Genomic DNA, 11,838 nt, shown 5'->3' with positions numbered 1-11,838 from the left:
GACCATAGTAAATTTATGATGACTGACTTTGAAGGGAGATGTCAGATTGATTGCTAAATATACCTCATCATTTTTTTTTACCTCATCTTTACAGAGTTAAAGGGCTGGGTCTGAGGATACTTGAAGTTTCCTTAAGCCATATTAAAACATATCTAACAAATTCTTTTTTTATTGTTATTGTGGCCGAAGTGAATTACAAATCTTTCACAGTAATATATTAAGGTACATGGTGATCATGAATCAGGGGCATTCCCACCACCAGTGTTGTCCTCCCTCCACCCCTGTGCCCAGCTTGCATCCGATATCTCCCTCTATCCCCCAGCATACTAGTGTAACTGGTCCCCACTTGTACAGCTTGCTGTGGATTGGGTATAGATTATAGATTCTGTTGTCGTTGACTTCGGGTTTGATGTTCAGGTCTGATCATTTTTTATTTCCACTAAATGCTCATACGAGTGTCTTTTTCTTTTTTTCTTTTTTCTTTCTTTCTTTCTTTTTTTTTTTTTTTTTTTTGGTTTTTGGGCCACACCCGACATTGCTCAGGGGTTACTCCTGGCTGTCTGCTCAGAAATAGCTCCTGGCAGGCATGGGGGACCCTATGGGACACTGGGATTCGAACTAACCACCTTAGGTCCTGGATCGGCTGCTTGCAAGGCAAACACCACTGTGTATCTCTCCGGCCCCCATCCACTTTTCTTATTGCTTGAATTCTTTATAGAGTTTACCCACAATGCTATTTGATGAATTGGCTGTGCTTAGATCGCTTCTCCCCACCTTGTCCCACATAGATTATTTCCAACTGGCAAAAAAGATCACTGAAAGCAAATGGTTTGCTTCCATTTACAAGCATTTATTTATAAATCTATAACCCCTTAGATGTATTTCAGTTGAAACTTGAAAAGGCTAGACCAGCGTTTTTCAACCACTGTGCTGCGGCACACTCATGTGCCGTGAGATATTGTCTGGTGTGCTGTTGGAAAAATTCCAATTTCATCTGTAAGATGCAACTTCGGTAGGATGGGTTTATTTGTGAGCCCAAGCGCATGTTATGGAATAGCAAAACTAAACACAGATAGAGACTGAGAGCTGTTGGCGAAGAGCTACGTCTGTGTCTTTCTTCCATTCCTGCTAGAATATCATCTTGGTGTTCAGCCACACAGGTGCAGGCTTCGCGCTGAGTCAAGTCAACAGAAATATGAACATGATAAAATACTTTATTATTTCGGGACCCGGAGAGATAGCACAGCAGCGTTTGCCTTGCAAGCAGCGATCCAGGACCAAAGGTGGTTGGTTCGAATCCCGGTGTCCCATATGGTCCCCCGTGCCTGCCAGGAGCTATTTCTGAGCAGACAGCCAGGAGTAAGCCCTGAGCACCGCTGGGTGTGGCCCCCCCAAAAAAAACTTTATTATTTCATAATAAAAATAATGATAAAATAATTTCTTTGTTTATTTGATTCCTAGTCAAGAGAATGACTTTATATAGTCAGTATAGGCACAGAGTTAAATTTTTAAAAATACTTTCTTACATATCAATATATTAATTATGGTATAATATATAATCATAACCACATATAATTATATAAAAATAAATGATATAAAATAGAATTATAATTTAAAATCTGTGATAGAACCATATTTATTATATATAACCAATATGTCAATATATACTATAAAATATTATATAGAGCCATATAATTCTTATATAATTAATATGTCAATATAATCAATATATTAGAATCACATAATTATAACATATGCTATATAATCTATAATTAATCATATGTATTGATCAACTATATCTAATATTGCAATATATTATATTTTTATTTTTCATAGATCTAATATTTTCTTCTAATAGTGGTGCACCTCCTGATTTTTTTCCATGAAAAAAAAAATGTGCCTTTGCACAGAAAAGGTTGAAAAACCAGGTGCTGGACTTGATCCTTTCTAACTTGTTTCTATTTCGTTTCCAACACGGACCTGCGCCCTGCCCGTAGAGATCACCTGCGAGGGCCTCGTTGGGCGTCCCAGGTGGGAAGGCCCAGGTAGGTGGTAGGTGATGGTGGTCCAGGCGCGCCCAGGAGGGAGGAAGCGCGCGAGGCCCCGCCCAGGAGCGGCGGCGACGGACCAATGGACGCCGGCCCCGAGGGTCACGTGCGCGGCGCCGGCCAATCGCGGCGCCCGAGCCCACCTTGAGGCCGGGGCGGGGCCGGCCCTGGCGTCACCAGGACAACGGGCGTTGCCGGCGCCGTGTGACTGACTGGCTGGCTGGCTGGCTCGGGCTGGGCGCGCTCGTCGGCCATGGTGAGTGAGGGAGGCTGAGGGGCGCCCCTGGGGTCCCCTCGGGGGGCGCCTTTGTGCCCAGTCACCTTCTGGGGGGAGCCTGTGGCGTTGGATCGCGGGGAGGCCGAGGCGCGGCCTGTGGGGCTGGGCGGGCCCAGTGAGGGGCAGAGGGGAGGATTTGGGGGGGACCCGGAGCACCAGCCTGCTCCTCATTGGATTGGATTGGATTATTTTATAATTCTATTTGATTTGATTATTTTTGTGTTTTGGGGTACCCCCCCCCGACAGCTCTCACTCAGAAATCGCTCCTGGCAGGCTCAAGCTGGGGGACCCCAATGGGATGCCCTGTGGGATTCGAACCACCGACCTTCTGCATTGGGCAAGGCAAACGCCCTCCCTCCCTCCCTCCCTCCCTCCTTGCTCTCTCTCCGGCCCCTATTATTATATTATTATTTCATTTTTTTTAAAATCTTATTCCAAAAAAGCAAATACATTCAGGAGGAAGCCCAGATTGAACACGGATGGTTATGGCTGTACCACCAAAAAACCAAAAAATAAAAAGCATTGGCTCAGACTGTTGGACAGTCCCACTGTCACCTTTGTCACCTTAGAATTTGATCAATAAATTTTTCTTTTTTTTTTTTGTTGTTTTGATTTCCTTTTGGGGTCATACTTGGCAGCTCTCAGGGGTTCCTCCTGGCTCAGCGCTCAAGTGGGGGGGGGGAACCCTATGGGATGCCATATGGGATTCGAACCACCGACTTTCTGCATGCAATGCAAATGCCCTATTTCTACCTAGCTCTCCTGGTCCTCTTTCTTCCAGCCTCGGGGTCCGCTGTGTGGCCCCAGGGAGCCCGAGGACCTCTCTCCCCGGGAGTGGGGTGTGATTTGCAAAAACAAAAACAAAAACAAAACCTCTTCCCAGATGCTAAGAGTCCACATCCTGGGGCCCATGCGCTGTCTCCTGGGATTCCACAACTTGCAGCATCCTTTGCGGGCTCTTCAGTTCTCCTACCCAGGGCGGTCCGTTAGCTGGTGGGTCCCTCCAAGCGATGCCATACGCGAACATCCCTCATCCCGGTTCTGCCTGCCTTCCCCGGTGGATGGAGTGGATCTGGGAATTGGGAAAGTTTCCAAGCTGGCCGGGATGTGGATGCTGGATGTGTGCTCTCAGGGCACACCTGGTGCAGATATTGACCATCTGGGTGGGGCTGGAAAGGCCGGCCTACCTGGAAAAAAAAAGAGGGGCGTCCTTTGGTGGTCTTCCCCCCCCCCCCCATATCTCACCCCGCCACCCCAGCACTTGGGTGCACATCTCGCCTTCTTGGCAAGGGGTACTGGAGGTGCTGGTAAGTTAGCTGGTGCTGGGTGATGATAGGTGCCCCCCCCACAATCTCTTCCTGGGATCGCGGGACGCCCGCCCTTCTGAGCCTTAAGAAAGAAAGGGACTTGCATCTATCTATTCCTCACTTACCCCTGGAAGAAGAGCATAGCAGCCAGGTCTGTGGCCTTGTGCAAATAAAAAATCAGTGTCTGGTGTATGTTTTCTTGTGTTTGATTTTGTATCGTTGTCAGTGGCCAAGAATGATGAGATGGCCTGGAGTTTTTCAAAAATGGAAGGTGCACTGTCATATCAGATTGAGAGAAACGTTTACTTAAGCGTTTCCACTTAGAAAGACGGAAAAAATACTTCAAGAACTTGGCCTTCACAACACAACACACAGAACTTCTGTTGTCCTGTTTTTCTTTGCTTTTAATCCTCCGACCCCCCATTTCAGGCCTGACTAAACTGCATTCAACTATTGTGAATTTTAGAATTCTACTTTAGAATAAAAGCACTTTATTTTTCTATTAGTGGTTATTTTTTGCTCAACTTTGTATATCGTATAAGTATTTTAAAATATTGGAGGTAGGAGCAAGAGATAGTACACTATAAAGTACTTGCCTTGCACGAGGCTGACTCCCCCGTTCAATCCCTGGCATCCTGTGTTTCCCTGAGTCCTTTAGAATGAAAGCACTATGTTTCTGCAAGTGGTTTTTTTTTGGGGGGGGGGAGGGGTTTGTTTTTTGTTGTTGTTTATTTGGGCCACACCCGGTGACCCTCAGGGGTTACTCCTGGCTATACACTCAGAAGTCGCTCCTAGCATGGGGGACCATATGGGACGCCAGGGGATAGAATGGCATTCATCCTAGGCTAGTGCCAGAAGGCAGACACCTTACTGCTCCACTCCACCCCCTCGGCCCCTGCTAGTGGTTTTTTTTTTTTTTTGCTCAATTTTGTGTATCATATTAGTATTTTAAAATATTGGAGGTAGGGATGAGATAGTACACTATAAAGTACGTGCCTTGCATGAGGCTGACCCCAGTTCAATCCCCGACATCCTATGTGTTTCCCCGAGTCTGCCAGGAGTAATTTCTGAATGAAGGGTAATAATCTCTTAACTGATCCTAGGTGTAACCCCAAAACATATAGATGGATAGCTGACAGGTATATGGATAGGTCTAGATATATAGGGGGTAGGTTGGGGGCCATTCTTATAAATACTCCTTCCAGAAAATCACTACAGTCATTTTCCAGTGCTAGGGGACCATATACAGTACCAGGCATTCCAACCCAACCCAATTGTGTGCAAAGACAAGTTCCTTAATCCTTGTGATGTCTCTCTGTTCCATGCTTTTTAACTTGTGGAAGGTGGCCAAGTGACAAGCTGATGGGTTTCCAGCGAAGTGGGGACAGGGTTGGTCAAGGAGGCCGCTTAAAGTGGCTGCTAGGATAACGAATTCTCTATGCTAATTTATATACTTGTGATCTATTAATTACATCAATTCTCACTTTGCAGCCAAGTCTAAACACATTGCTGTCAATTGATGTACTTGATGTTTCATTCTCAGTAAGAATTTCCTCATTTGAAGTGCTCATTCCCCATGATTGACATTCACTGTACGCTTTCTAGGTGTGAGACATTTCTAAGCACATTTGCTTTTTTAAGTAGTTTTACTTGGATCACCATGAGATACATGTTACAAAGTTGTTGATTTGAGTTTCTCTATCTATCTACAATGTTTCTACATCTATCCCTTCACCAGCATACATTTCCTGCCTCCAATGTCCCAAGTTTCCCTTCTGTGCCTTCTCTCCTCTTCTCTGGCAGATACTTTTCTTCCCTTTCTCTATTTTTCCGCATCCGTGTTTCCTTTAGGCACCATCACTTGCAATACTGTTACTGAAAGGGTAACAGTATGCCTATCACTTGACCTCTCAGCACCCAGTTCTTATCCATTTCCAACTACCATTATCATAGTAAGCACCACATTTTCTCTTTGTTTGTATATTGGTTTGTTCGTTTTTGACATACCCAGCAGTGCTCAGGAGTTCCTCCTGGCTCTGTGCTCAGGGATTCTGGGAACCAAATCGCAGGTGCTACCCGATGTTATCATTCCAGCCTCAGCACCACATTTTTTATTTTTAACACCACATTTTAATTATTTATATTTTTCTTTTTTTTTTAGCACCACATTTTCTAAGTAGAATAAATACCCTGGAAAGGAAATAGCATTTCTTCATCTTAAAGACAAGAAAATTGAGGTGGAGCAACATGAATCAAGCCAGATTTCAAAACCAGAACCTGCTTGTATAATCACTCAGTCCAAAACACATATGTAAAGAAATTCTTTGGACTTTGATGTTACAGATCCCTTTCATGCTCAGAGCATGCCAACATAGCCTTCTCATTCTTCCTTTAGTTTTGCCTTCTATTTGAAGATGAGATAAAGAACAATTACTGGAGACAGATTATTAGAATAAAGGCCATACTTGTAGCTGTACCAGCAATACATGTTTATCCTGCCCTTTGGCTTTCTATTCAGAAATTGGTACCCGTGTTTTTAAATCACAATAATCAATGTGTAGTGTAAAGCCACTTAGGTTTGGGGGATGAAATGATTTTTTTTTTTTTTTTTGGTTTTTGGGTCATACCCGGCAACGCTCAGGGGTTACTCCTGGCTCTATGCTCAGAAATCTCTCCTGGCAGGCTCGGGGGACCATATGGGATGCCGGGATTTGAACCACCAACCTTCTGCATGCAAGGCAAATGCATTATCTCCATGTTATCTCTCCCGCCCCTGAAATGATTTTTAATGTGATCTTCTTATATATTTTCTAACAGTAATCACATTTATTTGGTTTTATGTTATGCAATTGTTATAAAAGCAATTTTTAAACCTATTCATATGGATCAAAATATACTTTTGTCAAGCTTTTGTTATTGGTTTGATACTTTAACTTGTAAGGAAGCCTTATTTATTGTTGTTTGATTTTGGCCACACCACCAGTGCTCAGGGCTTACTCCTGGCTCTGTGCTCAGTGTTCACTCCAGGTGATCTTGGAGAACCATAGTGAGATGCTGGGTGAATCATGTGGAAAACAAGTGCCCTATTCACCGTACTATCTTTCTGGTCTCTGTATATTTTTTTGTGTGTTAAAAGGAAAAGTTTTTCTACTTCAGTTCATGCACTTGCGTTTTCTTCCTATTTTTGCTCTTTTTAATTTGTCTGTGGTCAATATATTCTTCAGATGTTAGCAAGCACACAATGGAGAAGCAAACTTTACAATAAAATATATCCAAGATTGGGGCCAGAGTGGTAGCATAGCGGTAGGGCGTTTACCTTGCCAGCAACTGACCCAGGACTGACCTGGGTTTGATCCCCAGCATCCCATATGGTCCCCCACGCCAGGAGCGATTTCTGATTGCATAGCCAGGAGTAACCCCTGAGCATCACTGGATGTGGCCCAAAAACCCCAAAATAAAATATATCCAAGGTTTTCAGGTAGTTTTTGTCTCTGCTATAGCAAAATATAGTTAAGGGAGCTTATGTAATTATAGATCATGAGATCTATGTTACTTTATCATGACAAGAGTTTTGTTTTGTTGTTGTTTTGTTTTGGTTTTTGGGCCACACTCGATGATGATCAGGGGTTACTCCTGGCTATGTGCTCAGAAATCGCTCCTGGCTTGGGGGACCATATGGGACACACCAGGGGATCAAACCGCGGTCTGTCCTAGGTCAGGGCGTACAAGGCAGAAGTCCTTACTGCTGCACCACTGCTCCAGCCCCATGACAAGAGGTTTAACTTTTCTTTGGTCTGCACTAGAGTATGGGATAAAACATAATTTTTAGTAATTATAGCAATTTCATTAACACATTGCTTTGTTTAAGACTAATGAATTTGGGGCCTGAGTGGTTGCGCAGCAGTAGGGCATTTGACTTGACTTGCATGCAGCTGACCTAGAACCGATCACGGCTTGATTCCCCGATGTCCCATATGGTCCCCGAAGCCAGGAGTGATTTTTGAGCATATAGCCAGGAGTAACCTCTGAGCATCACCAGGTGTGGCCCAAAATCCCCCCCCAAAAAAGACTATTGAATTTATTTCATTTAGTCCTTTTAAATATTTCATAAGATTGATGAGTCAGGGGCCAGAGAGAGAGAGAGAGAGAGAGAGAGCATGGAGGTAGGGCATTTGCCTTGCATTTCTGAGCATAGAGCCAGGTGTGAACCCCTGAGAGCTGCAGGGTGTGACCCCAAAACCAAAAAACAAAAAAAAAAGATTGTTGAGTCAATTTTTCCAAAGTTCATAGTTGGTGAGTCTTCTGCTAGACTGATATTCTTACCAAGATATCACAGCCCCCATCCAAAAAGAGTGTGCCTGGTGCCCTATGCTTGGCATGAATGTTCTACCTCAAGATTAAAAGTCTAGGTGATCAACTGAGTCAGCTGGCCACCTTTATTTTATGACAAATTCTTTTAAAAAAAAAACAACTTTTTTTTTTTTTTTTTTTTTGCTTTTTTGGGCCACACTGTGTGACGCTCAGTGGTTACTCTTGGCTATACACTCAGAAATCGCTCCTGGCTCGGGGACCATCTGGGATGCTGGGGACTGAACTAAGGTTCATTTTGAATGGGCAGCATGCAAGGCAAACACCCTACCACTGTGCTATACTGTGGCCCTTTTTAAAAATGTTTTTATCTTAAAATAATATATTTAAGTACCATGATTAAAAACCTTTTTGTGGGGCCGGAGAGATAGCATGGAGGTAAGGCATTTGCCTTTCATGCAGGAGGTCATCGGTTCGAATCCCGGCGCCCCATATGGTCCCCCGTGCCTGCCAGGAGCAATTTCTGAGCCTGGAGCCAGGAATAACCCCTGAGCACTGCCGGGTGTGACCCAAAAACCACAAAAAAAACCAAAAAAACAAAAACCTTTTTGTAGTTGGTTTTGTCATAAACAGAACACCCCCGATCACCAGTGCAACATTCCTACCACCTATGCCCCCCTTCCCATCCTCTGCCTGTATTAGAGACAGGCATTCTACTTCTCTCACTCATTAATATATTTTATGACAAATTCTTTTTTGAATGCATAATGACATTCTCTAGAATTTTTTGCTTCCCCTCCCTTTATTTCAACTCTTGTGTAGATTAGCAAAACTCAGACATGGACAGCCCTGATTGAGGTACATGTTCAATCTAGCCTTCGCAGCCTTATTTTCTGTCCCACATCTAACCTGTGCAGTATTTTTCTTTTCTTTTCTTTTCTTTTTTTTTTTTTAATAGTTTTTGGGTCACACTCGGCAGTGCTCAGGGGTTATTCCTGGCTTTGCTTTCAGTAGTTTCTGGCAGGTTTGGGGACCGTACGAGATGCCGGGGATTGAACCAGAGTCCATCCTGGTCGGTCATGTGCAAGGCAAATACCCTACCACTGTGTTATCACTCCAGCCAGTATTTTTTTTTTTTTTTTTACTGGCATATCCAGTACTGGGATGGCTGAGATAAAGGGAGTGGAACTAAAGAATGGGAGCAGGGCAGACATTTGAGAAAGCGGTCGTGGAGACAGAATCTCTGGTTTTGCCGTGTCATGCAAAACCAGAGAAGCCCTGCCGAGTTTTCTCTCCCTCCTATCATTTTCTGCATTGTGAGTTTCTGTCCAGCTAATATTTATCACATGCTAATCATTGTACTCAAGTAGTCAGGCAGCAGTTAATGAAATGGGAAGGTCCTTGACCTCATGACACTTAATTTCAGGGACCAGAAGATAAGGCAATAAATGTGTGCTTTGGGGTAAAAATAGATTTAGAAAAAGAAAAGGAATGTTTTAAGACAGTGAGGAGAGTGGCTGAGAGGAGCAACGAATTGCTTTTTATGTAGAAGGTAGGGAAGGCTTCTCTGTTAAGTGACAATTTTTTTTTTTTTTGGTTTTTCGGCCACACCCGTTTGATGCTCAGGGGTTACTCCTGGCTAAGCACTCAGAAATTGCCCCTGGCTTGGGGGGACCGTATGGGACGCTGGTGTTCGAACTGTGGTCGCGATCTTTCCTTGGCTAGCGCTTGCAAGGCAGACACCTTACCTCGAGCGCCACCTCGCCGGCCCCTGTTAAGTGACATTTGAATAGAGAAAATGCAATGAGACTGGAGAATTTTTAACTGCAAAGTTCCCTAGGGAAGAATATGCCTCGTGTTTTGAAATGACAGCATGGAAAACTCTGCCTGGGAGTAGGGGAGAAGACAGAAGTAGTCTTGGAGGTCAGCTATGTGGAACCGATGTTATTTAGAACATGTTTGGGGGAAGGGGTTGCACAGACAGGGTTGGGAGGTTTGAGTGGCATAAGATGACTTAAACTTCATGAAAGGGAGCATTTTGTCTTTTACGTGGAAAATACATAGGTGGTAGGGGTGGGGAGAGAAAAGGCATAATAGGGGAGCCCAGATTGGCATCACTATCACAGTAATCCATACGGTTTTCTGATGGATTGGTTATGGATTTGGAAAGTGAAAGAGGGCAGTTTCAGCAGTTTGAGCCTGAGCAGAAAAATTGAGTTACCATTGCCTGAGGTTAAAAACTAGGAAAGATGCTATTCAGGGTAGGGATGAAGAAAACTTCGATGGTTTGAACTTAACACATTTGTGATCCTTATCACCATAAAACCAAAGAGATTCAAGGATACGTTTATGCTTTCAAGAACGATATGATGGAATAAATTTAAAAAACAAACCATTGGGCTGCATCTGTAGCACAGTGGGTAGGGTGTTTGCGTTGCACGCGGCTAACCCGGGTTCAAGCCCTAGTATCCATATAGTTCTCTGAGCCTGCCAGGAGTAATTTCTGAGTGCAGAGCCAGGAAGTAATCCCTGAGAGCTGGCAGGTGTGGCCCCAAAACCAAAAAGAAAAAAAAAAGTGCGGAGAGATAGCACAGCGGCGTTTGCCTTGCAAACAGTCAATCCAGGACCAAAGGTGGTTGGTTCAAATCCCGGTGTCCCATATGGTCCCCCGTGTCTGCCAGGAGCAATTTCTGAGCAGACAGCCAGGAGTAACTCCTGAGCACCGCCGGGTGTGGCCCCCCCCAAAAAAAAATTGGAGGCGCTGGAAAGATAGCGCAGTGGTAGGATGTTTGCTTTGCACGTGGCCAACACAGAACAGACTTTGGTTCCATCCCTGGCATCCCATCTGATCCTCTGAGCCACCTGGAGTGATTCCTGAGAACAGAGCCTGGAGTAATCAATCCCTGAGCACCACTTGATGTGGCAAGAAAAAAAAAGAAAAAGAAAGTGGGGCCGGCGAGGTGGCGCTAGAGGTAAGGTGTCTGCCTTGCAAGCGCTAGCCAAGGAAGGACCACGGTTCGATCCCCCGGCGTCCCATATGGTCCCCCCAAGCCAGGGGCAATTTCTGAGTGCTTAGCCAAGAGTAACCCCTGAGCATCAAACGGTATGACCCGAAAAACCAAAAAAAGAAAAAGAAAGAAAAAAAAAAAAGAATACTGAGAGTTTGATGCCTTTTTTAGAGCCATATACCACTTATTACCTGTTGTGCAATATACACAGAACTCTAGACATGAAGTCAGATATGTTCATGATTTGTTTTTCTTTTGTGTGGTTCTTGGAATTGAACCCAGAACTTTATACATGTAAGGCCAGTGCTCTCAATGAGCCACCTCCCAGACATAAAAAAATTTTTGGTTTGGTGAGGTTGTTTTTATTCTTTATTTTTAAAATCAGATATAAGTTTAAATGGAAGTTTCTTTTTTCCATTTAAAACCATTTGCAGGTCTTTTAATTTGTTCCAAGTCTACTTTTCTACTAATTAGAAAAGATAAAAAAAAAAAGAAAAAAAAAGACTTTCAAATACTATTGTAAAAATCTATAGTAAACCAGTAAACTTTTTTTTGTGTGTGTTGTATTTGGGCCACACCTGGCAGTGGTCAGGGGTAGGACCTAGGCTATGCGCTCAGAAGTCGCTCCTGGCAGGCTCAAAGGACCCATATATATGGGATGCTGGGATCGAACCAGGGTTCCTCCTATGTTGGCTGTGTGCAAAGCAAATGCCTTATCATTGTGCTACCTCTCCGGCCCATCAATAAACTTTTTTTTTTTGGTTTTTGGGTCACACCCGGCAGCGGTCAGGGGTTACTCCTGGCTCCACGCTCAGAAATCACTCCTGGTATGCTCAGGGGACCATATGAGATGCCGGGTTTCGAACCATTGACCTTCTGCATGAAAGGCA

At 44.0% G+C, this 11,838-nt stretch overlaps 1 protein-coding gene across 1 annotated transcript in view; it reads left to right on the top strand.

The window, feature by feature from the left end:
- The first annotated feature begins 2,214 nt into the window (after positions 1–2,214).
- FBXL2 (F-box and leucine rich repeat protein 2) overlaps positions 2,215–11,838 on the top strand; it is a 60,877-nt gene continuing 51,253 nt past the window's right edge. The window contains exon 1 of the mRNA XM_049766427.1: positions 2,215–2,304. Coding sequence (XP_049622384.1) covers positions 2,302–2,304 — 3 coding nt within the window. The 5' untranslated portion in view covers positions 2,215–2,301. The remainder of the gene's footprint in view (positions 2,305–11,838) is intronic.

The sequence above is a fragment of the Suncus etruscus genome, chromosome 20 (genome assembly GCF_024139225.1).
Source record: "Suncus etruscus isolate mSunEtr1 chromosome 20, mSunEtr1.pri.cur, whole genome shotgun sequence".
In the NCBI taxonomy this organism is placed as follows: Eukaryota; Metazoa; Chordata; class Mammalia; order Eulipotyphla; family Soricidae; genus Suncus; species Suncus etruscus.
The sequence above is the reverse complement of the archived record's forward strand: the minus strand, read 5'-3'. Positions and strand labels throughout refer to the sequence as shown.